The sequence below is a fragment of the Pogona vitticeps genome, chromosome 4 (genome assembly GCF_051106095.1).
Source record: "Pogona vitticeps strain Pit_001003342236 chromosome 4, PviZW2.1, whole genome shotgun sequence".
Lineage (NCBI taxonomy): Eukaryota > Metazoa > Chordata > Lepidosauria > Squamata > Agamidae > Pogona > Pogona vitticeps.
In genome coordinates, this window is record NC_135786.1 from 109146055 (window position 1) to 109173735 (window position 27681).

The following is a 27681-nucleotide window of genomic DNA, read 5'->3' on the forward strand; positions in this document are numbered from 1 at the left end:
AAATATAGATTTTATAGCCTCATGGCAAGCTCTCCAATGAATACTTAAGATAGGCTACCAGTGCACCAGCTTAGCATGTGTCATGATATTGCACGGGTTATGAAGGCATGTTTGCTGCAATGGTGTGGGAAGACAGAATTGTAGAACTGGGAGAAATTTCAAATCAATTTATTGTCATTGCAAATATGTACAGGGTATATCCAAACAATGAAATTCACACACCCGGAGACCAGACCCACATGCACACACATAAAAAATCCCCCAAATCCCCAAAAATCCCCCAAGAAGACAAACATTTACACCACAGGCCAAGTAACGCTGTCCAACTATTCACTACTGGTAGTCTTCAAGCTCATTATTAAATGCAATTATAGCTCTGGGATAAAAACTATTCAGAAAACGTGTGGTCCGAGTCTTAATTGTTCTACTGCCAGATGGCAACAGTTCAAAAACTCTAAGGATAATGGGGTACAAAGATTTTCAATGCAGGACATCTACAACTAAATCATCCCATCTGCCACATAGGTATCCAACTTCTGTTTAAAAATCATCCTATGAAGGATGGTCACCATCTTCTTAGGTAGTTCATATAATTGCCAAACAGGTCTGTCAGGAAGTTGTTCCTAATGACAGCCCTTTAAATATTTGAAAAAGGCTAGCATAAAATATTTCCATTACATCTTCTCCATGCTAAACATATCCTACTCCTTCAACTTAAAAGTCATAGTTTCCCAGACCCTTTATTATCTGGGTCATTTTCTTTTGGACATGTTATAGTTTATTAATGTCCTTCTTACACTGTAAGAATGGATATACAATTGCAAATCTGTGGCAACTCATGGTCCATGCAGAACAAAGCTAACCCAGATATTTCAGATTGGAGGAATATTTTGCTCTCCTCATGAGCTAATGATGTTAATCTAACTTAAAAGGAAATTTCAGGTTCAGATTTATTTATTTATTTATTTATTTATTTAAAATATTTTTATTTCTGCCTTTCTCCTTAAAAAAGAACTCAAGGCAGCTTACATAATTAAAAAGACAACGTGTAGAAGCTAAAAAACAGTAGATATACAAATATTTAAAAAAGAATTTAACAAGTATTAAATTAAAACAGTAATAAAATCAATATTTAAACACATTTAAAACAACAGAGCACAACTACTCATTAAAAAACCCCTCTCAGACCACTAGTTATTAAGGGAAAGCCTGCCTGAACATAAAGGTCTTTGCCTGCTTGTCAAAGGATAGCCATGATGCCTTTCATATAACACACTGTTTGTGGGTATGATCTAGACAAGATATTGACTGGAATTTAGAATGAAGTTACTAAAAAACAGGTCTGATTTTCAGATGTTCAAAGTGCATTTGAGAAACGGCAGTAGGAGTTTGCTTTAATATGAGAGATTTTATTGAATATTATCCTATCCTTTGACTCGGGATGCGCAATTTGTTGTCCTACAAATGCTGTCAGACTACAACTCCCATCATTGTAGCCAGCAAAGCTAAGAATTGGTAGAAGATTATGCAAGTTACTGTCCCATAACATTTAGAAGGTGAGTGCAGATACATTTCAATGCAGCAAAAAAAAAAAAAAGTCTTACAATTTGATAAGAACAAAAGGTTTGGCAGAAATGCTGATAGGATACAGAAATGTACAACAACATTAAGTCAAAAGGTGTTTTTTTTTTCCATCTCTGTGTAAGGGATGGGGAATGTAGTTTACTGATTCAACTTTATGCTTGACCTTCATGGGTTGTTTTAATGGATTGTTTAATTAGACCAGAAGTTGAGTCAAAAAGTCCCCCAACTCATTAAAAAAAGCACCAAAACCCTGCAGTCCTACAATAAATAGAAAAGGGAGGCACATCTGTATAATTAAACGTTTCAGCCACTGTCTTGTGTTCTAAGATACTGTTTGACAATCAATACTTATCACTCTTTATATTTAGATTGCCATGATAAGAGCATTCAGACTTTAGCTGACAAAACCATTTGCTTTTCTCTTTGGAAATTAAAACTGAGTGTTGTTAGCACTGCCATAATGCACTAGGCTTCAGGAAATGTTCAAAGAAAAAAAAAGTCATGCTGTTCAAATATGTCGAGTGCATTTCTAGTTCAGGTCCTCACAGTTAGTAACTCGTCAAGTGGAATGCCCTCTACATTTTGCTGCATGAGGCACACAAGACGATGGACACCCCTCCCCTAGCTGGTACATAACAGCTGCCTGGACGGGCTGACTCTTAGTCCCCTTACTGTTGACACAGTAGTGTCCTCCTCCACCTGTCTAGTGTGGTAGGCTACTTTAGGAAGCCCAGAATAGGCATGGCACACACAACTCTGTCTCCCAGCTAAGGAAGGATCAGGAGGTGGGAGGGACAGCCAGGAGGCTTCCACTGCTGTCCCCTGACATTTGCTGCCTGAGTCTAACTCTGTACTCTTCTCTTGGTAGCACCAGCATGGCAACGAAGCTGTGATGTTCTGGTGCATATCTGGTTTTACAAACTCTAGGGGACTGTGAAGGCTCAAGGACAAGTCATGACTGATGGGCTGTGTTTGATTTGGTGAGTTCCAAATTGTATGGGCTTGAGGTGCTGTGTTTATTTTGGGTGCTATCAAATCACTTAGGCTTATGGTGACCCTAATTGGACTTTTGAGGTATGTGAGATCATCATGGAATAGTTTACCACTTATACTCTGCAGTGAATTTCCATGGCAGAGCAGGGATTTGAGCCCAGATCTTCTGGCCTGACACTCTGTTCACTGCACTACAATGGCTGTCTGAGCTGCCTGGTTTATCTGCCATTTCTTGATTGACAAACCCACATTTCACTATAAACAAAAGGATTTGTGGTTTAGAATGAAGCTGGTTGGTCTTGGATGCAAGCTGAGAACATTTCAACCACTTACTTCTGAAAAGAAAGAGAATTATCTCTAAATTTGACATAATTTAAAAAAATGTGCAGCCATATTTAAAAATCAAAGCATTAAGGCATGTGGATATAGCATGGCCTGGAAGCAGGCCGATCTTCAATGGCACAGTTATCTCAGCTGCATCAAGTTGTGTCTACCGACTTTTTGAGATAAATTATTTTCAGACTGACTCACAGAGAAATGGATGTTTGCTCAGTCAGTTTGAAAGTCCCTACTCTGAAGCTCATAAAAATTCATGATTATAATGTGAATTATAAAAGATTTTTCTAGACACAATCGGTTTATCACTCAATAGATTTTTTTTCTTTGTTGAAACCAGTGCCTTCTTGTTCAATAATGTTAACATTCTTGTAAAACTGGATCAGTAGCTGGGATAATTATGCCCTCATATTGCATTCCAACATTGTTGCATTTTCCAGAGAACACATGTGTTTTGCTACAGGCAAGGGAGAAATCCACAGGATGAAGACATTTGTGTGGAGAGTCAGCCCCTTAATGCATTGATCTGCAAACAGAATGATGTGGTGGAAGCAACACTGAGAGGAAAAGGTGGCTAGTGAACAGTTGGAAAAGAATAGCTTGTAAAAGAGAACACATACAGTATTATTGAAGAGGGAACAGGGGAAGATCTAAGACAATGCAAGTGAAGAGACACATTAATGCTATAGGAGATTCCTAGATAACTTGTTAAAAAAATAGCCCTGACAATAGCTTTGTGTTTGGGTAAGAAGTGGTTAACTAACGATAAAAAGAGTCAGGTTCTGGGATTTTCCCCTGCTCAGTTTCTTTTTGTGAATGGTAGTGAGCACAGGAAGGCATTCTATAGACCAGTGGTCCCAACCTTTTCTGAACCGTGGACCTGTTGGGGATGTGGGGTCCATGCGTGGAGGGTGGGGGCACCCCCATGCTCGTGGATGGGCGGGGTGCACTTGTGGATGGGCGGGGTGTGCTCGCAGATTGGCAGGGTGTGCTTGAGCGTACGCATGGGTGGGCGGGGCATCCATGCGTGCAGGTGGGCAGGCTGTTTGTGCAGGTGGGTGGGCCGTGCAAGCAGATGGATGTGTGGGGGGAGTGCATGCGGGGTGACAGGAGATCTGTCTCTGCGGCCCGGTCCTGCTAAGGGCACAGACTGGCACTGTGCGGCGGACCAGGGGATGTGGACTCTTTCTATAGATCATTTTGACTACTGGCATCTGTATAATCAACATTCAGGCTGCCTTTTGCTGTGGCTGACATCCTTTTTCCTGCCGGCAATGTAAGCATAATATTGTGCAGCAATGTTGAGTAATTTCCTGACATTATGAATTGTAGATACAGAACATCCCACAATGGCCCACATTCATAAACCATTACCATGTTTCCCCAAAAATAAGACAGGGTCTTATATTAATGTTTGCTCCAAAAACCACATTAGGGCTTATTTTCAGGGGATGTTTTATTTTACAGTCATGTCATCTTTTCCCTAACAACAAGAACAGTACAAAAATTGAGGAATTTAGAAGGGCTGCCCCCTGAGTTGTTGGGGCACTGCAAAAGCTTCCCTGAGAGAATTCATGAACCTCCTTTTTATTTTATTTTATTTTATTTTATTTTATTTTATTTTATTTATTTATTTATTTATTTATTTATTTATTTATTTATTTATTTATTTATTTATTATATTTCTATCCCACCCTTTTAGACAAAGTCTACTCAGGGCGGGTTCCATTAAACATTATAAACTAAAACAATTAAAACGATTCAAAACAATAATGTTAGTAATATCAAGATGGGAAAATAGAAAATTATAATAATAAGAGTAAAGTCAAGTATTGACAGGAGGGAAGGCATGCCTGATGAGACAAGTTTTTAATTGGCTCTTAAAAACACCCAGCAAAAAGACTCTAGATTTAGTTTTTTCCACTCTTATTTGGAAGGCGGAAGCAAATCTGCATTGGGTGCCTATTATACGTACGTAGATGCCTGTCATACCTGAGGATTTGTTTCTCCAGGGTTCTAAATCATGGCAGGGTGGGAAGACTCTACAACTCTTCACTGCAGACATTTGCCGTCATCTCATAGAAGACAATACAGATGGTATCAGAGAGGAGTGCCCTCATTCCTGTGCACCTTGTCATGGGACTGATTTACCAAAGTGTGTCTTTTATTTTTTGAAAGCTGTGTGCACAGTCCTCCATCTGCTTTTGTTCCTGAAAGGTAACTCATGTCTTGCTTCATTAAACAGTCAAGAGTCATCTGTATGCCTCTCTGTTGCTGATGCACAAGCCGGCCACCCTAGATTCTATGCTTTCTGTAGTCACTTCTTTTTATTTTCCAAACCCAAAACTTGGGAAAGTTACTTCCCTAAAATCCCCAACTAGTACGGCCACATAAAGGAGTGACAGTTCAAAACAAGAACAAAACTTTCCGCAGCTTTCTTCAAATTCTTATTGTGCATGCTCCCCACCGCCACCCACCGCTTTTTCATGGCACCCTTGAACATAGAAAGCCTTGTTCTCCAGCATCAAGCTAGGGCAGTTTCTCTTTACAGTATACCCTGATCCAGGAGGCAGCCTTGGAGGATCCTTAATCCTGCAAGCCTTGAGACATCAAAATAATGGTGTAGTTAGATTTATATAACTGCCCCTGGGAAACCAGCCTGTCCCGCAGATGCCTGAAACTATGGGTAGTAGCAGACTCATTTGCTACTTACTATCTGTGGGTGGGGAAGGGTGAGAAGAACAGGTAAGTGTGTGCATGCAGTACAGTATGCAATGACCATGGACAACTGAAACCATGGATACCAACTCCATGGTTACAGAGGTCCTACTTACTCTAATTCAATGCACAAGACCCCCAGATGTGTATGTTTCAAAAAGGCACACATTTTATTCAATGGGAAGATGCACATTGCAGGCAAAAATGCATGCTTTGAGGGAGGGATAAAGCATGTATACATTAGGACACGTAATGCATATACATTTTTCATTCCCCTTCCTCTTCTCACCCATTTGATGCAAAACAATTACAAGAGGGAAAAGATTCCAGTAGGACGGGGCAAAAGGAGATGGAATGAAGATATCTTTTGCCCCTACTCCAGATTTTACACAAAAACAGTTTCTAAGCAAAACGGTGAACTACTGGAGGAATTTTTAAGGAGCCAAGAAAAACGACCATCCCTCCAAAAATAATTAGATGATGGTGCATATGCAGGTGGTGAGACACATGTTTCACCGCTGCAGGAAGTATTTTTCCCCCAAGCTTGTAGATGAGAAGAAATGGGAGGCAATGTTCTTGCAGAAGGATGTCAGTATGGCCTTCCAGGAATTTCAACAGTGGTCATGCAAAAACTAATCTTATTATAGTTGATAAGAGTGCCTGGCTGACTTGGCTTTCTTCCTAAACCAAGAGAAGGGCTGTGATGCCATTATTTTCAGTGTTCATTTCTTGCTCACACTTTCACAAGCCTCTGTTTTATCTAAAGCTGTGATGATTTCTCCCCTTGGATTTGTCTCTCAGTCTCCAGTGGCAGAGAATGCTGAAAAAAAGGAAGCTCATTGTCTCTTGTGAACATGATAGGAGGGCAACGTTTCCCAAGCATCACTAAATCCTGAAGTAGAAGGTATTTGCTGTCATTAATAAAATTAATCATCAAGAAAAGCAACTACCTTATGCTGGGCAAGAAGGACAATTAGCTTGCTTTTGTTTTAGGGAAAATATAAAGAATGTCAAAGCATTTCCTTTCTAGTTACAACATGGCTAGCCAGTCTCACAATGCAAGGAGTCAGCCAGATACTTTTCAGAAAATCTTAAACTGCAAATGAACGTATAGGAGAGCAATTGTAGTATCTGTCACTCACATGGAGTTATATATTTAGGTCATAGTACAGTATAAGAGCATAAGCAAGAACTTATATTCCCGTAGAATCGTTTTGCCAAATATTCACCTCTGGAAACAGAGAACTGGAATATAGTTCATTTCTCCTGTTTATGTTGATCACTTGACTGCAACTTGCCTGAAAGGAACATTACAGAGAAAACACCTTAGCAAGAATGTTTTGTGTTTGTTTGCATAATCTTAAAAACAAGGGCTTTGTCAGGAAGTCTTCTCTTCATAGTCATAGTCAGCCCTTTTCCAAATAATTGTGTTGTATTATTTCCTTAAACTCCTGTCAAAACTAAAAGAAATTGGGAGGACAGTGCTCTCTCAATTTGTGGAAATTTGTGGGTAGTAGAGATGAAAAATAAATTTTGTACTCTCAAGATTTTTGCTAGAATAGTCCATTTTGTATGTCCTAAGACAAAACTCGCTCCAGAAAGCCATACATTCAAAACGCTTACAGTATTATTATTTTTTGGGGGGAGGGAGGAAACATAAAACCATGCAGTATCTAGTTTATATAATTAAACTATAAACTACCCAAAGAGTGCTTTAAGCACTTTGAGGTGGTATATAAGCAAAACACTTTTGCTTTTTTGGGGGAGAGGGTCTGTATTTTCAAAATACAAAGGGCTCAGCACGCACACAGTGGAAAATCCACATTTGTACCTTTCAGTCAAGGGAGAAAATACGTATGAAATGCATATATTAGGATGTGTGCAAATAAATGTGTACATTTCAGAAGAAAGTATCTGGAAAGTGTGCACACAATTCCATTCTCAAAGCCTCTCAAACTGATATCAATGAAGGATGGGATAAGAGTGTTGAAGGGATTTAGAAAAGCACAACAAATATATTAATTAATTTATTTGACCTCTAGACCAGGGGTCCCCAACCCCTGTCCTCGGCCACGGCAGGACTGGGCCATGGAGACAGATCTCCCACCCCCACCCCCACTTCCCACATGCACCCCACCTGCATGCACGGCTCACCACCCACACCCACAGGTGCCCCACCCACCTGCAAGCATGCCCTGTGCCTCTGCACATGTGCGTGAATGTGCTCTTCCCCTCTGCGCATGTGCACGAGTGCACCCCACCCATTTGCGAGCACCCACTGCCTACCGCAAGCATGGGGGTGCCCCCTCATGCACAGACCCCACCCCAAAACAATCCACAGTTCAGAAAAGGTTGGGGAATACTGCTCTAGACCACCCATCTGACCAAAGATCACTCTGGATGATGTACATTAATAAAAGAACATTTTTTTTAAAAAAAACATAACAATACTGAAGGTAAAAATAGTCAGTTGCAGGTGTTAACATGAACATGAAGCGGAGCATTTAGGGATAGGATAAGTTTAAAAGCCTGCCTAAACAAGAAAGTTTTAAAAGATTTTTTAAATGTCTTAAGGGAGGTGGGCAGGTGAATTTTGGGAAGCAGTTCATTCCACGGTGGAGGAGCGACCACCAAGAAGCCCCAGTTCCTTGTTTTCTCCTTCCACATCTCCCTGCAGATAAGCTTTCTGAGCCATCCAGCCTGAGATGCGCAGGTTGGATGGGCAGTTATTTTTAGAGGGAGGCATTCTGCTGTGTACTGAGGTCCCAACCTAGTGTGGCAAAGCATTTTTGACTTCTCTAATGGGTATAGATGGAATGTTCTTGTGTACCTTTTTGAATGCCAGTTTCTTATATAGATTAATGTGGAAGTTGCATGTTTTGTACAGCTATGCATGTTTATTCAGTGCCAATCGTCCTGTAGGTAGTTGGAAACACTGTCTAGTGACTGTGTCTAAAACTGCAAGCCAATATTACCATCTGGTATCTATCAGCTCAGGTGCAATTTCCACTTGGAAATTCCATTGGGATTAATAACCAGGTAAATAAATACTGGTTAAATGGATGTCATTTTTAGTATCTATGTGAGAGAGTGAGCGTGAGAAAGAGATTGAGAAAGGATGAGATTGGGTGGCCTGGGCATTTTGTGAGTTGCTTTCCAGCCCCAGGTTGTTCTCCCTTCCAGTCTCTATTTGAGGAAATCTTTTACTGAATCTTGTTCAGGGGGATTCAGATTTAAAGTAAAGATGTGCAGAAACCCTAAAACCTGGTCTGTATCTGAATAAAGGACACAAAGATTGGGGGCAACCTACTCTGCATTCTGATCATGACCGGCCCCCTCCCAGTCCATAATCCTTTGCCTGGGTTCACAATAGCATTTCTGAACTGGTTCTCTGTAAAAATCCTATTCCTGAGAGTGGGGAAAATGCAAAAGGAAAGGGCAGGTAATAGATTGACTGGCATAAGCAAAACAGGACAACTTCTGATGAGGGCAGTATGGTTGCAGAGTTGGATATAATATTTTGTTTTTCCTACCTTTTTTATTTTTAAAAAAATATTTTTTTATCCTCCTATGACACTATCCAGGAAGAGTGAGGTATTTTAGAATTTAAAAGGGTATGCCCCACTTTGATCCTTTCTTAAACAGGCAATGCAAGAAGCCTGTCTTCTCTACACTGTTTCAATCCTTTATCTCTGTCTCCATCCTCCCTGCTTGCCGGATCTGGATTTTGTGGTGCTGGGGTCACAAGACTTTGATGATTTAATTAGTAACTTTATATCAGAAAAAGCAAAGGATGTTCATTCCTAAGGTGAAGAATATGCACTTCTATTTTTAATTCATGGTTTATTTTCTTTACCAGTCATACTTACTTCTTTGTAAAACATCTAATTATTGCTATATGGTGCTATTAGGATACAGTGTGAAATTCATTATTTTGTAGAACTCATTTCAAGGTACGCAAAAAAGTTCTGCATACTCACAGTAATCAATTTTCTAGTGTTAGCTCTGTGGAGTTGAACTGAAATAAGGGAGACCCATTAGTCATCATTATAATTTAATGGCCTGGAACATTTTGAGTCAATAAGCACATAGAAGAGTAAACTCTGACTATTATTATACTCATGTAATTTAGAAAGTGACATGAACTTTCTGGAAAAGTTAATTTTAAAAATTCTGTTTCATGCCTGAGAGCCGTACACATTTCCTGGTGAAAGCAACCATAAAACCACAGGTTACAATACTCTGCTAACATGCGATGTATATGAACAATGATAGGCTTTAGATTTCTTTATAAATGAGGACAAATAAATAACTAGCTCCATGAAAATGGAGAATTTTCCTGCCACATGTTGAAGGCAGACTCATAACAAAGAGGAATGTGTATTGGAGCCTTTCAACTCCTTGTTTATGGCTGGAAGAAGCCAGCTTCCAAAATCCGTGATTTCCAGAAATGGGTTTAGAAGGCTAGACATCAGCCAGCACTTAATAATGGAAGCTTGTAGATTTAGTAATACTTATTGCCTTCCTTAGCATCAACAGCAAAAGAGTTCTTGCATGTGGGCAAATTATGCTTCAGATTAGGCATGAGAATGGGGCCCCTGACTTGGTTTGTGGTTGTGTAAGAGTACACAGATCAGCATCCTCTCTACACTGTATCCATTTGGAGATATTCTGACCCAGTCCTTGTCTGTGTCTATGCCAGTGTTTGTGTGTTTCTGGATCTCTGTGAAGAGCTCCATTACTGCAAATGAGAAAACTCAAGTGGCTATGATTGGATGGGGGGGGGGATTGCAGAATTATTTCTGGCAGATTGATTTGTCCACTTTCACCCCAGAGAATACAACAACAACAACAACAACAAGACTGCTTTGATGATTTTTGACAGTGACATCCCTGAATCAACAAAAGAAACCAGAGGGGTGGGAACTCTTAACATCTAAAATGTAATTTAGAGCCTGACTAAAAAGAAATGAAGGTAATACTACAGGTTTGGGGTGGGCTGATTCACATTTTTTCCATTGATCACATGATGCTACAGGAAATGTGACTCAGTCTGGAGTCCCCTGCCAACCCAATCCATAGTTTTTCCTTCCCACCAGACAGCCATCTATTTTTTAAAAAATTCAAATCCTTTCAGGTCCTTTCAGGTATGTGATGGCTTGAACAGATGCAGAAAGGAAATATGAGCAGAATGCATGCACACATACACATAAAGAGGTGCTTCCCTCTCACCTTTTGCCTCACAAGGGAGGAGGAATCAAGGATGCACACATACACACCTAGACACAAGCAGCACTAGTGTGCTCTCTCGCTCTCTCTCTCTCTCTCTCAGCAAAGCTTCTCTTTCCCAAGACATTTTTATTTTATTTTATTTTATTAACTCAAGCCTGTGATTGTTTTTGTTTAGTCAATCCACCTTGCATTTGGTCTTCCTCCTTCCCTGCTGCCTTCAGCTTTTCCTAACATTATTGCCCTTTCCAGCAAGTTTTGTCTTGTCATGATGTGCCTGAAGCACAACAAGCCAGGTTTCACCATCTTTGCCTCTAGAGAGAGTTCAGGAGGTCTAAGGTATCACAATGTTTTCCTCTAGCATCATATTTCAAATAAACCAACTTTTTTTCTTTTGGATTTATATATTGTCTAGTTTTTGCATTTGTACAGAGTAATTGGAAATGTCATTGTGCTGTATTTCCAATAGATAGGTTGTTGGATTTAGAGAATTGTTTGAGTCATACTCCTGCTTTGTTTCTGATGTCTAGGCTAGATTCTCCACCACTGTTTGATTCTGCTTTGTTTTCTAGGTCCCCCCCTTTTTTTCTACTCACATACAGTATGATGACTAGCATATACTTCTTTGGAGTATAATCAATTTCTTCCTTGATACCTTCAATTTTTTCTTCTTCAGCATCTGTAGCTAGAGCATACACTTGATTGATGGTTATGTTGATAGGTTTTCCAAGAAGTCTGATTGATATTATTTGGTCACCCTTTGCTTTATAGCTCCTAACTGCCTATGCTGCATACTGCTTCAGTATTAGAGCCACTTTCTTTCTTCTTTGTAATTTGTAATTTTCTGACTAAAAAATTGTCATATTCCTGTTCACATTAGTTTTCTCTCACATCAAGCCTTGCAATGTTTAAATCTTCAATTTTTTCCCTTTCTGGTTTCTAATTTGCCTTCATTCATACCTTCATTCACGCATCAGATTCCTTTCACTTCTGTTAATATTGACCACTAGGTGTTCTTTTGACTTTAATTCAGTTGTGGCATTAGCAACAGTGCTATTCATATTTGTCATTTGATATTCACCAATAGCTGATTGAGTACCTTCTGATCTGGGAATTTCATTGTCCAGCACTCTCTCTTGATTCATTTTGGATTGTCTCATCATAGAATTTTCAAGATAAGAAATATCAGCAATGGTTTACTATTCTGTGCAGTACGGTAATACCCTGCTTAACAAATAGGATATGTTCATAGAAAATAGGGTGTTTATAATATTACAATATTAAAAAGAAAGCAAGCAAGCAAAACACACACAAAACTAGCCAAGCACATTTTGGGCATCCAACCAAAGAAACAGAAAGGAGCTAGTACGGTTCGGTAGCCTCACTCAGAGAGCATGGCTAGTACCTCAGCACTTGAAGTATGAATTAGATGTCTAGATTTTATTTTGTGGGTGTTCAGCTTTCTCTTTCTTCCGCTTTGCTGCTAGGACGGTCTCTCTCCTACCGTGTGTTAGTTCTGATTTCCCTTTTCTTGAACATCAAGTCTTTTTCCTTTTTCCATGCAGGGTGTTGCTCTGTCCTGGGCAGCCAGGGGATACTGACTGTACCCCATGGTTGCCCTTGAGAGCACACAAATAGCCCTGATTCAGTTTGTATTTATGCAGTGTTGAGACTGTTGTTCATGTTGAAAGGTTGCCCTGAAGAAATGAACTCTGAAAACCACTGGACCCCTGATGACTACAGCTAAATGCAAACCACTTTACTCTGTGCTCATTAGGAAACAAAAAAGGTTAAATATACCTCTTGTGGTATTTCTGGAACAACACAAATGTATTCAGATTCTGTGATGAGCCTTGGTTATTATACATGTTGTGGATCCCTACTGGGGTCAATCAGTTTCCTGCAGACAATCCACTTATATTTTGTGCCAGGGATTTTTTTAAAAAACATATTAATATCCTGTCCTAGAGAAATTGCAGTCCTACTTATTCAACATAGGGTTTGTGTGTGTGTGTATGTGTGTGTGTGTGTGTGTGTGTGTGTGTATGTGTGTTGGTAATGCACGTGCGCACATGTGTTGGTAATGACACAAAAATAAGGAAACATAAAGAGGGCTATATCATCACTACCTCTTTTTTAAAATCATTTTATTTAGAAAATGCATGAAGATAAGAGTGATGATGTCAACAGTGACATTCACCATCAATCTGAAGTTCACAGTGTGGGCTTGTCAGAGCTTGGAAGAAACGAATATAATTTGTTGTGTCCTATTTAAGTACGAATTAGAAGGAAGTTTGTCTTCATAAATAGATTCACCAGAGAAAAGAGTATCACCCTGCAAGACTTCATTAAGTAAATGCCACGCTGATCCAATTTTGAGTATTATGACTGCAACTGCATTGTTTGAATAATACACCATGGAACGTCTGTGTCTCTCACTGCTGAGGTATGGCAGTGCACTGTTTAACCCATATCTGAGTTTAATATCATAACATCTGATTACTGCTCATCCTATATAAAAAGTATCAAAGGTATCAGGAGTATCATTTTGAAATGATTGTAGTGGTAGGACTCTTAGTGAAGTCCAAAATTTCCAACTGATGTTCTTTGATTTTCTTCGTTTAAAATTGAAATATGCACACAAGTGTACATACACACATGACCTGCAGCTTTTGGACAATGTTATTCTCCAGTAACAAAGTCAGAAGTCATTAACACATCATTTACCTACAAAAAATCAATGTTTCACAAAAATTGCCTTGTCCGGTCTACCTGGCGAGTTTTCAACAAGAAGCCACAGCTGACCCTGGCTTCTTTGTTAGTGTAATTGTATAGTACAGATAAAGTACAGTCTTGTGTCGAGCCATATTCATATGCTGCGTTTATCATTTAAATGGTTTTAACTTTACATCTAAGTCCATAATGTGTGAAGTGGCCTTTTTCTCCAAGACATCAACATTCCCTCCGTAAAGTAAAACTAAGAATAATGGCCTCAGAAAAAGGGATGCTTGTATAACAATCACAAAGTAGTGCATTGCTTGAGAGAGACGGACAATCTGGATTTGGTACATTATCTCTATATTTGTATGTGTGTGTGCAACATACATGCCAATATATACAACAGAGAGGTGCCTCCACCTCCAGACCCAGAGAAGCACAGCAGTGCTTGAGGCTTCAGCCAACCCTACCCGTAACCCATCACTTTTGTAATTTACACACTTATACCACATATTGACTGTCTCTCGGTGACAACGTAATGAATCTTTACTCAGCTGAACATACCTTAGTAATAGTCTAGGGCCTCTGCTAATACATTGCTGTTAGTTTCATGATGGGTTGTCCACTGATGACTTGAAAAAATGAATCCATCCATTTTGAATTATATTTCTATTGTTATATGGAACAATATTTTCCGCAATTGCTTTTTAAGTGGTTTAGTTTTTTTTAATGTATCTTTTGAAAAGTTATTTTATCTTTGTTGTTGATGTTCCATACTTTGATATGCTTTAAATCATTTTCAAATCAGTAAATTGCAGTGCTTGCACTATTATTTATAACTTAATCAGTTATTGGGGATAAATTAGGAGCCATTTTGAATTATTTAAGCCAAATTAAAAACAACTTAAATATGCTGGTTCATTGCTAGCTTGTTTCTATTAAAGTCCTGAGGAATATATCAACACATCACTTTTTAAATTAACATTGATTATAATGTATTTCTTTGTGTTTCTTTAACAAGAAATACGTTCCATACTCTACCCTTCGCCCTCAACAGCAGAGCTTGGTTGGCATGGAGAGCTGAGGGATATCCATCTTGCTGACAGATTCTGTTCCACTGGTGGATAAAAACAGTGGAGTTATCCCAGGACAATAAATGTATTGTTGTCTCTTTAAAATGTATGCCATAAACCAAATAATAATCTTACCCAGAATGCTGGGAGCGGCAAACTTTCTATTGTAGAATGACTTCTAAGGATATCTTATGCATTGCAGATTTTATAAATAAGGAGGAGGTTGGAATACATGGGTGTTGAGAGTATAGGACAGAAGAAACAAAGAAATTCTGCTTTCCAGTTAGTTCTCCACTTCTCCAGATCTTTTTGCTTGCATACAAATTCCGTGAAGGCCAAACTAGGAAACTACACTCTCTGCTTTCTCCTGAAGTAGAGCAACACTCCAATAGATTCTTCTTATTCAATTTGGCACTCATAAAGTTAAAAAGACAGCCCACAATTTGAATTGAGGAGACAGGAAATCAGTAGTGGAACACTGAGGTCTTGACATAAAAGGAAAAGACCACTGAAAGCTGAGCCCTCTTCCACTGAAGCCCAAGAGTTGCCCTAGGTGGTCCAATTACAGAGGTATTTGGAGAGCTCAGATGTGATCACCTGCACTATGTAATCCTTCACAGCTGCTATGTCACCCATTTCGTGGAGCTGTAGGACAAAGCCAAAGACTTGTGTTGCTGTTTAGAGAGGCCTTCTACCTTCTGGAGCTGTCTTCTTTTCCCCCTTTCTCCTCCTCAGCTTACTTTGCTCAACTTTATAGACATATCATGACACCATTAGGACTGAGTGTGTGACTGATTGTGGAAGAACATTTGTTGTATGGGCTCTGAATAGATAGGTCACATAACTTGGGTATTAGGATAAAACTTCCCTCTGTCCAGCACCAGTTTTTCTTCTCTCTCTCTCACTCACTCTCTTTTTCCCTCCACTTTTGGCTACAGTGGTACAAATACAAACTGGCATGATTCAATTCAGTTGCCCCACAATGGGCCATGCTACATGCACCCAGGAGGTCATAGCTATTTGCATTTCTCCCTCATTCATGGCATTGCTTAAAAAATGCAGAGTGTATTGGACGGGTAATGTTACTGATAAAGTGGGTCAGGATGTCTTTTGAAGGGAAGAGGGGAGGTTGACTTCAATCTGCATACCCAGTCTTTGGGTATTGGGGTGTGTCAGAGGCCTTTCTCACATGCCAAGACCAAACTATGTATTACAAATATGTTTCTAAAAACTGAAACAACATGATTTTTTTTTGAGATGTGTTTCTGGCAGCCTATTGTGACTGAGTAGTCATATTTTAAAAACTACGCCTACACAGTGGTTCAGAAGACCAATCAAAATAAAGGCAGAAACTGTGAACATTTCCTGCTGTGCCAATCACCTTCCTTCCTTCCTTCCTTCCTTCCTTCCTTCCTTCCTTCCTTCCTTCCTTCCTTCCTTCCTTCCTTCCTTCCTTCCTTCCTAAGCTGTCTTTCTCTCAATAAGGGAACCCAAAGTGACTCACAATATTAAAAGAATAGAATTAAAAAATAATAAGTTAAACATTAAGAAAATAATTCAACTATACACCAGTTAAATACATTTGAATAATTAAAAGCAGGTAAACATGAAAAATTATCTTAACTTCAAAATGGCATTCAGGGACTCAATCACGATTGTTAAAAATCCGTCTGAAAAGATGGGTCTTCAGCTGTCACTGGAAAGACAAAAGGGATGAGGCCAGCCTGATCTCCTGAGAGAGAAAGCATTCCATAATCTGGGAGCTGCCACAGAGAAGGCCTTTTAATACTTATGGAATTTTCTTTTCTAACGATGAGTCATCTATAATATGTTGTGTGGCCCACAAAGACATCAATGAGTGTATGCTTATTCATGTTGTGACACAAGTACTCTCTCTTATAATGCATGTAGAGATGTTGTCATTCACCCATACAACCACAAGCACACATACCCTGATGAATGGTCCTGGGGGCCAGAAGGCAAGAAGAGAAATGAAACACTGTTGCCCTCTCTCTTTCTACTTTGGCACCCATCTGACCCTTTGCTGTCTCTCTTTTTGGAGGAGAGAGTGAGATTCTTGTATTGGTTTCTAAAAGGTGAAAAATTTCCTGTGTTTTTCTTTTGTCTAGGAGTTAAGGGACAGCTAAGAGAATGAAGACTCTAAGTCCCCAGTGGAAGCATGATATGGCGATGCAGTACTGGTGCTGAATTGTTCTCTCTGATGGCTCTATGGGAGTGGATAGCCCTGAGTCTTCATTGCTGGGTTTTAGCGGTCGCTGCTGGTTCTGATCAGCATGCCACAAGCCCCTTCGACTGGCTCCTCTCTGATAAGGGACCCTTCCATCGCTCCCCGGAATACACAGATTTCGTGGACAGAAGCCGACAGGGATTTAGCACAAGATACAAGATTTACAGGTATGAAGCATAAACCAAGATTATTGTGAATAAAATCTTTGTGTGAGCTGTATATAAATAATCCCTCTTTCAGGGAAAGTGGGGGCAGAGGTGTGGAACCAATGTGCAGATCTACTTTCTTCTTACATATTCTTCATAGTTGTTGCTAGGCAAAATGTGTTAGACTGGGCTAATTATTATAAGGATTTCAGCCTAGATTTATATAATATATATATGCAGGCACCACACATCTGAAGGTCTCTTTCAGAGTTGTGTGCTCTTGAGAATACTACGGCTGCCTGTTGGAAGTGATGGCGATTGATTGGTTAAAGAGAAGGCTGAAGGCTAACCAAATATTTCAGCATTGTTGAAAAGCTAATTTTAACTCCTAGCTTATTTCCTGCTCGCATTTCCTCCCAAATTTCAGGAGATCAAGTTTGTCAGCCAAGACCCATAGTTCTAAAACAGATCACATGCTTTGCATACAGAATATTCCCCAACATTTGACATATTTGGCATAACCCAAGTCCCCCTCTCTCCCTCCTGGTACCAATGGAAGCTTCTCTTGCAATGCAAATAGCAGCTTTAGCAAAGTGATTTTTGTTAGAATTGTGTGGTAGGGAGAGAAAATATTTCAAGTATCTCCCTTTCACTCTTATGACTGCTGTTCTTATAACAAAACAGGCAGATGTTAATCAAATTCATGCAGTTACCATCCTGTCAAATGTAATGTTCCTATAGCTCTTCTGGAAAGGAATTTCTAGAGGACTTGTTGCTAGGCAAAATGTGTTAGACTGGGCTAATTAGTATAAGGATTTCAGCCTAGATTTATATAATAGTGCAAGGGTGCCCATTCAAATAAATAAATAACTTACCAAGAATCTAAGAACTGTACATTTATGCACAATCAGGTTGGTGAAAGTCAGGTAGAAATAAGACAAAATGAAAGAGGGGTTGTGGATGGTGGTGGTTCTGTGATAGAGATGAAAATGATGAGGGAAACCTCACCTGCCTTTTGCAGGCCACCTCTTAAAGGCACAGAAGTGCTAGAATAATGAAATAAGGGACCCTGAGCAATGGTTTGGCTTCATTTCTGTGTACCTCTAAGAAAATGAGAATGTGAGTGATACCATCTCTGGTGATGAGAATTAGACAAGAAAAAGAATGACGCGTCTGCATACTATATGTATATGTATGTAGAAGTAGCAATCGCTCCAAAAACTTCAGACTGTCTCTGAAGGTCTTTAAAGGAAGAGTTACTGTGTGACCTCTTCTTTTTAAGTGAGAAAAATATCGCAGGAGTAAGAAAAAGAGTATGTTAATGCTGGTCTCAGTATTTTGAGTATTGATTCCTGCAGACTCTTTTCTCAAGCCCAAACAAAGGAGTTACAACTCTACAGTGCAAAAGACACAGATTTGCTGTTTCTGTCACTTGGCCAATTCTAAGCCTGTCAAATCATTTGAGCAGGTGGCCATTTATTTCCGTCTGTTTTGCCACTGTTTCCAGTTTCCTGAGCTACCAGCTCTGAAGCAACTGAGGATAAACCCAGTATTTTCCTCCTCCCTATGAGTACATACACAACCATTATTGCTTCTTAAAACACATATTTGAAAGAAAGTCTGAAATGTGTTTCTATGTCATAAAGATGTATTTTCCTTTGCTTTTTTTTCCTGTGCACCAGAGGGCACTGTGTGGCAGGTCAATTTTGCATTAGACTTTCCTTGCCATAGACTGAGGCACTAATACGTCTTTTCCATGTGAAGTGTGCTTCAGAAATACACATTGGAGGTGTTAGTGGGCTCAACAGATCATCAGGTGATTGTACTTTGACTGCAATCTGTCAATGCCAATTATAAGGGAAATTTTCCTCATTTTTACATTTATTACCATCTGAGTCAACAGTTTTATTCCCCTTTTGTTTTTATACTGTTCAACAAACCAGATTTTGTCTCCATAGCAAAAGGCAATGTATTAATATTGATTTCCAAGGTTTCAGGCTTCAGCACTATTTACAGCATTACGACCATATTAACACTAATATTCACAACTGAGAGGTTTTTTGTGTGTGTACATTGCGCCTTTTCTAAATACCATTTCATATATCTGTGAAAAGCTGTCACCCAATATTGTAGATCCCTCCAGAGTGACACTTAAAGATGCAAAAGGAAGTGAAATTAGCATATGTCTGTGTGCAGGATAGCTTCTCTGTCTATTTATGTGAACACATGCTCCTATGCACACATACTGTCTGGATGAATTTGTCAAACTCAGTCTCACCCCGTTTCTCACTGTCCCACTGCTATGTTTGTCCTGTCCCAGTTTTGTATTGGATAATAACTGCACAAAAAGGTATACATACATATTTTTAAACACTAAACAGAATTCACATGCTACTTACTTTTTTCAGATTTTTGCAAAATAGTTTTCATTAAACAAAGGGTTTTTTTTGTACGCTTTTCTTCCAATATGGAATTTTGTATGTATTGTTTCTGGTATGTTCATTTTTGTACATTTTTTAATCATGGTCTCTGTTTGGACAAATCCAGGTTAAAAGGCTGTGCTTGTGTCAACATAAGTAATTCATCTAAAGGTCTGGAAGGAGAGGAAGGCCTTAATGGTAACTTTAGTCTAGAGGAGTCCACAGCACTCCTGATGTTAGAACCCCTCCTCAGCCCGCCTTCCTGGCTTCAGTAGTACCAAAATTACAACTAAAAAATAACCGTATGTGCATGTGTGTCAAGGTGGAAGACCAGCAATAGTAAGAGCTGCCTAGCGATGGCAAAGGCCTTATGGATCAAAGGATCAAACTGGAAGAATCCTTTAGCACATTTTTAGAATAGATGCTCCTATTCAACTGACAAAAGGCACTTGTCATAGCACACTTTTTTGCTACTTGCCTGTCTTGCACAGACTATGCTTTCCTTGAGACTGTTCATTGGAAGAATAAACATAAGCTTAATACACAACACTGACTGCCGAAAAATGTATCCTTGAGGAGAATCCTTGGTGAGAAAGGAGGAGGTTAAAAGTAAAGAATATGCATTGCTTTTAATATCTAGTTTGTCCCTTATTCTTATGATGTGAACCCATCGATAAAGGAAAGGCTTGCAGTGAGCTTCCCTAGGTGCACAAGAATTTTCTAAAACTTCTTGATAATTTTGTCAGAAATCTTTGACAGAAATAAACTAAGCAGGGAGGGAACACTACCTATAAGACACTACCTACAATAATTAGAATGTGATGCATTTCTTCTCCAGAGATAGGATCTTGAACAATCTCACTTCAAAACAAAATCAGTGCACAGTCAGCCAATATGCTATTCTCACAGGGGAGAAACATTGTATTAGAGTAAATAAATACATTTAACCTCTCAAGAGATGTCAGCTTCTGTTGTTTGTTTTGGCCCTAAGGAGCTTTCCAGACTGGGAAGGAGGCAGCATGCTGGTGACTGCTTGGTGGCTTCCATTGCTAGAGGGAGCTGCTAAACAAATGGAGGACCTCCTGTCCATGATTTGTTCTGTGTGACATCTGAAAACCTCTCCCCCAACAAGCCAGATAAATAATCTATAGACTTGTTGGAGATTTGTATCTTTTGCTTTTGAGAAAATAGAGAAGCTGGGTTTTGGCATCACAATAAATAAAACAGGGATGGAAAATCTGTGTTGTGTTTTGATGTTCCCACTTACAGCAGGAATGTTCAGGCAGCATGTCTTTTCTGGGCGGGTTAATATGCCCTACTGGTAAGTTCTGGGTTTTTTAACTAGTAAGAACATCGCATAGTGCAATCATGTATTCTTCCAGGACCACGTGTGTCAGCACTCAAAGTTAGGACTTGGAACCCAAAAGCTTATTTTAAAACCACTGTCATTTCTATACTTGGTTCATGTCCTTCAATATGTGTCTATGAGGTTGCGTCAGGTTTCAGAAAGGAAGCAGACTGAAATGATATTATGTGAATAATGGAACTTTGTATAAACATCAAATGGCAAAAGTATTCTGATTAAGTAAAACAAAAAAACAGCCACTTCAGAGATGCCACAGGCAAACTGAGGAAATGAAGAATTCAATTTAACTGCAGTGTATTATAATAATTAAAAAATGGCATACTTTCAGCAAAGCTGTATTTAATTTGAAGAGATGAAACAGTACTCGGGCTCTTGGCTTTCTGAAAAATAAGCCCCCTAAACCCTGATATGAGAGACATACTCGTTATCTTCCTTTTTACCTCTTCTTTCACTGCTGAAGTTTACAACTCTCAAGTTTTCCAGTGTTAGTCGTCAAAAAGAAATTAAAATTCAGTCGGGGATGAATTATAGAGAAATCATTTCCCGTTGTCTTTATTATATTTTAGAATATAAAGGTTAAAGGTTCCCCTTGACAATTTTTGTCCAGTCGTGTTCGACTCTAGGGGGCGGTGCTCATCCCCATTTCCAAGCCATAGAGCCAGCGTTTGTCCGAAGACAATCTTTCCGTGGTCACATGGCCAGTGCGACTTAGACACGGAACGCTGTTATCTTCCCACCGAGGTGGTCCCTATTTATCTACTTGCATTTGCATGCTTTCGAACCGCTAGGTTGGCGGGAGCTGGGACAAGCAACGGGCGCTCACTCCGTCGCATGGATTCGATCTTACGACTGCTTGGTCTTCTGACCCTGCAGCACAGGCTTCTGTGGTTTAGCCCACAGCGCCACCACGTCCCTTATTTTAGAATATGCCTGAGGTATATTTCCAGGTTGTAATATGCAGGCATGATAACTTCTTTTTAAGAGGGCAATCAGACAGGCATTTGTTCTGTTGTTCAGTCCGCTGCTGGGATGGGTTGGTTCACTCTTTTTTTCCGGTGATCTCACAATGTAATTGCCAGAGTGAACTAAGCCATCTCCAGAGTGTCCCTTCCTGCACCTTTGTTAGATCCTGTCAGGGGCTTCTACTTTTTTGGTGCAAGATGTATTGCTCTGGTTTGATCATTTTCCATCATGTGGGATCAGTGGAAATGCAACAAGAGAGCCCTTTGGCTGTCAAGGCTCCTTCTGGTTTGAATTTCTGATATTGTGAGGTAGCTTAATAAGTGACTCACTTCAAGATTTCGGCAATTTGAACACTTCCTATTTCTCAACCAGTCCTTAATTTTTTTTTTTTTAAAAAAATCTTTATAAGTGAGTGCATCAGAGATGGTATATCAGAGTATGGGGGAAAATCACTTCCTCTGCCCCTCTGCCAAGGACCAGAGGAAGTGCTCTGCTGATATCCTGAAATGGCAAATTTGAAGTCCAAGACGGAAGAGACAGAATGAGCACCAATGTGCCATTTAGAAGTGAAGATCACTACAAATGCACCTCTACTCAATCCCAAGCAACCCTATTTAGGCCTCACCAGCCTGCTCCAAAATGAGTAGTGTAGATGAACCTTAGCTATTATCGAATTTTAGCTATAAGTGCTTGGATGTGTGTCTGGTTGGAAGATGCCTACATCTGAAGAGATGTATCATGGTCATGTGTGGTGGTGGTTAATACTGCAACTAGGTACAGGTCATGAAACAAATCCTACTTATATGCTTAAAATATATATTTCCTCTCATCATTCATGCCTGTGGGACTGAGGGATGAAAAGAAGTACTACCCTCCCCCCAAAAATAGGGAACACTTTTGAGAGTTAAAAAAGGATAATCCCCACCTCACTCATTCAGTAATCTATGAATAACTAAAGCTGTTTCCTGTTTGGGCAGGAGGTGGACCAAATGACCCTTGGGATCTCTTTCAGCTCTACAGTTCTATGATTCTATGAGTCTATGATAAATAATTCATTTATGCTATAAACTGGCCACGATTAAAAACAAACAATCTCTGGTGCTCTATATATTTTATGAGTTGACACTCTTCCTAGAACGCCCCAGGGAGGAAGTTGCATCATATTGTCTTTCTGTAATCATTTCAGGGAGTGTTTCAGCCAGGAAGGCTGCCTGCGGGGTGCCGGAATGTAGCATGGGTTTGTGAGTTAGCAGACACATGTTTTCTCACATTGGTAAACATGCACACACAGAAATTTTAATATCCCCATAGATATCTCATGAAGACTACTTTGGGGGGTAGCACTGTCTTTCAATGTTTTTCAGATAATATAGGGGACAAGGAAAAACAACAACAAATGGGTTGAATAAAGTGAGCGCTACAGCAAACAAGGCATGCACAGTGCTCAGTACAAAATGTAGACACAAATAGTGAGAGACTTTGTGAAACATCAGTCTACAGTGGTGCCTCGCTTAGCGAGCGCACCGTACAACGACGAATCCGTATAGCGATCCCCTTTTTCGGGATCGCTATACGGAGCACCCAATCGCCGCACTTCGCTTTACGACGATTGGGCGTCCCGCGGCCATTTTGGAGCCGCCGATCAGCTGATCGGCGGCTCCAAAATGGGTGCGGGAGGACCCGAAATGGCCCCGCGCTGTGTTTTCGCGCCCTCGGCAAGCGAGGGGAGGGCGCGAAAACGCGGCGCGGGGCCATTTTGGGTCCGTTTTGAAGCCGCAAAACAGCTGTTTTGCGGCTTCAAAACGGCCGCGGACGACCCGAAATGGCCCCGCACCGCGTTTTCGCGCCCTCCCCTCGCTTGCCAAGGGTGCAAAAACGCCGCGCGGGGCCATTTCGGGTTGCCCGCGGCCGTTTTGAAGTCGCAAAACAGCTGTTTTGCGGCTTCAAAACGACCCGAAATGGCCCCCCGTGGCGTTTTCGCGCCCTCGGCAAGCGAGGGGAGGGCGCGAAAATGGCTGCCCGGGGCCAGGAAACTTCTCTAAGTGGGAAGTTTAGGGCCGATTTGGAATGCATTAAATGAAGTTTAATGCGTTCCAATGGCTTTTTACTTCCCGCTTAGCGAAGATTTCGTATAGCGAAGGTTAATCTGGAACGGATTAACCTCGCTATACGGGGCACCACTGTACTTTGAAAGCAAAGCAGGGTGTGTTTCTGCACTGGGTGTTAAATGTGGACTTACTCCACTGCATTTGCTCTCATGTCAGGATATTCTAGAGGGCTATAGGCCGCTGTATACTAAGAAACTCTTCCACCTTTCACAGAAGGATGGAGCCAGCATGAGTTGCAATACGTTAGCAGATTAACATTTTCTCATATGGTGTACCTTCAATATTATCTGCCACACTATTATAATGATGATTAAAAAAACACACAACTGTCTGTGACAATTTTAGCAGTCCTTCCCTTCATCCTAATTTGCCCTTGCACACCTGGTAATTTTGAAAAGTGTTCCATGAAATCTAGGAACTAATTCAGCCATAGTGCTTAATTAATATTACCCAAACCAGACTGCTGTGCAAAAAGTAATGAATGACAGTTTCATGCATATTTTAACATGCAGAGCATAAAGTCATCCTATGTACATGAGCACCTGAAAACAGACCATCAGTTCACATGAAAATAATTCATGTTAGGGCATGGTTACACTAATGAAGTAAATTGGATAGTAGATTGGAGTTTTTAAAGTCGGTTTAAAGTCATGTGGTAGTCATGTAGTTTTGGGATTATTGTGTGTGTGTCCTCTTGGGACAATTTTTAATTCATTTTTGAGCTGTGTTAAATATCAGTCAGGGGGGGCTACATGGCTTTTAAAACTGTTGCATTTGAGGTTTTGTCCTGTGTTCACCCACTCTCATGCTGACATACAGTATGTGCTTGACTGTCTAGAGTTTGTCAAGTAATAGATGACAGGATCATGGGTTCCAAGCTGCAGGGAAACCTTACAGTCTGATCTGTTCAAAAAAAAATTCTGTCTGTAATACTGAAATAGCACTATCCCAGTTTGAAAGAAATAATTTAAAAAACTGACAGAAGTAGCAATGAGTGCTTCTGAGAGGAAGCCAGCATGAGGATGGGTGGGTGCAGGATAAAGCCTCAAATGCAATGAGTTTGTGGCGCCTGCCCCACCCTCATAGTGGCTGCTTTTCACAGCCACCCACCATTGATGTTGACAGTGTTATTTTTAATATTTGTTTAATTTTTTTTATTCATATTTTTAAAATTCATTTCAAACTGGAATAAAGAGTCCTTTAAGCGCTATGGGGCACTGTACAAGCATGATAAACCCAGTGCAAACCTATGTTTTTCTACTTGTAATCACAACCTTAGATCCAGTTCCAATGTGATGCTACAAAATTCAGTAATAAACAGTCCTTAAGAAAGAGCTAAGTACAAACTGTGACAGCAGTGGTAATAGTGCAGTGATACACAGCTTTTTCTGAAAATTGTTGACTTTATTTATTTATCTGAATACCTTCTGCCTCTTCGGATACCTGTTCAGCTTATAGGGATAGTGACTGTTAAGAAGATGGCTGTTTCAGGAGCACAAAGCAATCTCATAACTGGTGTCTCTTTTTCTGTTTAAAAGTGACTTGGTAAATAGGCCACACACGCACACATACACAAATGTGGCTGACTCCCACATCTCTGAATGTATGTGAAACATGTTACTAAGTTAAGAAATCATTTTGTTTATTGTTTTCCCTTCTGCCTATTTTTTTAATGTTCAGCCATGGCATATTTTAGGCTCCCTCTTTTATGGTAGGGGAGCTGTGTGTGCCCCACTCTTTCTTACATATTTACCTGTTTATAGGAAGCAGTCAGTCTGCATGGAGCACTAAAAGCACAGTCTTAGTGGAGCTTTAGGACTGGCTTTGTCTTTGGGAAGAATGAGAAAAAAAAACTTGCAAGTTAGTAGCAGCCACCCAGCCATTCTTCTTGAGACTTCTGGGCTTTTCCTCTTCCTTGGGTAAGAGACCCTTGTGCACCACACAGCCTGTCTTGCACCTCTTAAATTGTCTTAGTGGTCTCATGAATGTGGGAGCATGTAGGTTCAACTGCCAGGGCCCTGAGCTTCTAGACATGTAATTGAAAGAGGCATCAGCTTTTTCTTTGTCTTAGGCAGCTGAAGTCACACTCTCACCCTATTATGTGGTTACAGGAAGGGAGGGGCCTGCAAATGAATGGAAGGCTCTCCCTTAATGAGTATGTAAATCAAGGCTGAAACATTGCCAAAGTAATTGTGGTTTCCTTGGTCATAATTAGAAATGTGGAAGTTCTCCAAGACCCATGAGCTTACTATAGTATTTTGCTTGTTATGTGCCATCAGGTCACATCTGATTTGCAGTGGCCCTAAGAGGGTTTTCAAGACAAATTGTATATTTAAAGACTGGTTTTACCAGTGCCATTCCAAGTGACTTTGCATTGCTTAGCGGAGATTTGAACTCAAGAGTTTTATTCTGTGATTCTATCTGCTACACTACTGCCTCTCCAAGATGAAGAAGACCTGTTGTGGCTGTTTTTGGTTTTGTTTTTCTCTGAAGGAATATTTCTACTCTTTCCCTTTTATTTAAATTTAAGAGACTAAAATGAGAATGGCTGTAAAATAGGATAGGCATGATGCTGAGAAGGACAGATAACAGTGAATAACAGGGTTTGGAAAGGCACAGTGGTCGGTAATGGGAACTCAACAAATGTAATTGAGGAGAGAAGGAATAAAATCACTGCTACAGGCTTACAGGGAAAGCCAACTCTGCTCAGATCCATGCATTGTAAAGAGCACTGTTAATGTACTTGAGACTGCTCAGGGAAACCGCTAACTTCTCCTGTGGCTGATGGCACATTGCATTCTATTTATGTGGCCAATGTGAGAATGGAGATTATAAATGTGCTTGAAGGGAAACTTGTTTAGCTTTCACCAGTTCTTCTTCACTTAGGGAATAAATAGCAGAAACAGTCTCGTCTGCTTTTTCCACCAATTTTTCAGCAATCTATAAATTGCTTTTGGCGAGCATCAAAATGGGCTGCTTTCCTATAGAGATTTGTTTCCGTGGGCGAAAGGTAATATTGTCAAAGACCATCATCACTCCTGAAAGGAAGATCCAGCTGAATACAGAGTACCGTCATTTCGTATTGATTCTGTCACACATCAAAAATGCATGGGAATTTGTTCACCAGAACTCTTATAGTGAATGCTGGAGACCAAAGGTTGGACTCAGACTTGCTTGCATTTAAGAGCCATTGAAATCACTGGGATTTAATTTTCTCATTGTTACTTAAGGCCTGTAGATTTCAGTAAATCTGTTCCAAGTGTGACAAAGTCTTCAGCCAGGTCTGAGAAAATTTCTGACATGGCTTGCATGATATGGGTATGACTAAAGTGTCTCCTTTCTGATCTGAAAAGATCATGTTAAAATCCCTCATTCATAATGGAGGAGTCCACATTGCTGCTCATTCCCATGCCATTGTTGCCTCTTCTGTTTAATGTTTTAACTAGCAGTCTGTGATGATCTCTACTGCATTTGCTCCGCATAATGAAAACAGCATCACCAGTGAGTCCATAGTGTTCAAACTTAACCCTAACATCATCTCAAAATGCTGTGCTTCTCCTGCAGATATCAAATGGATATTATTTATGATACTGGTAGTACCAACTTTTACCGTAGTTGATTGAAATCTGTTTTCTTAGTGTAGTAAGTTGTGTTAGAGTAGGCCAATTGAATCAATGCAAATTTGGGGAGTCAACTCATCCATAAGTTCCATAATTCCAATGAGCTGACTGTAGTTTTAAGACACTATGTTAAAATAAGTGACAACTAGATCCGACCCA

The 27681-nt window shown here is 40.0% G+C and overlaps 1 protein-coding gene across 6 annotated transcripts in view; it reads left to right on the forward strand.

Moving 5' to 3' along the window:
- The window catches only part of BRINP3 (BMP/retinoic acid inducible neural specific 3), a 369852-nt gene that overhangs the window by 22478 nt on the left and 319693 nt on the right, over positions 1 to 27681 (forward strand). For 4 of the 6 annotated variants that reach the window (XM_020790487.3, XM_020790489.3, XM_020790488.3 and 1 more), the window contains exon 2: positions 16781 to 17066. In XM_020790487.3, coding sequence (XP_020646146.1) covers positions 16831 to 17066 — 236 coding nt within the window. In that variant the 5' untranslated portion in view covers positions 16781 to 16830. Of the gene's footprint in view, positions 1 to 13170; positions 13307 to 16780; positions 17067 to 27681 lie in introns of all 6 variants that reach the window. The other 2 variants (XM_078392316.1, XM_078392319.1) reach the window with 1 other exon arrangement.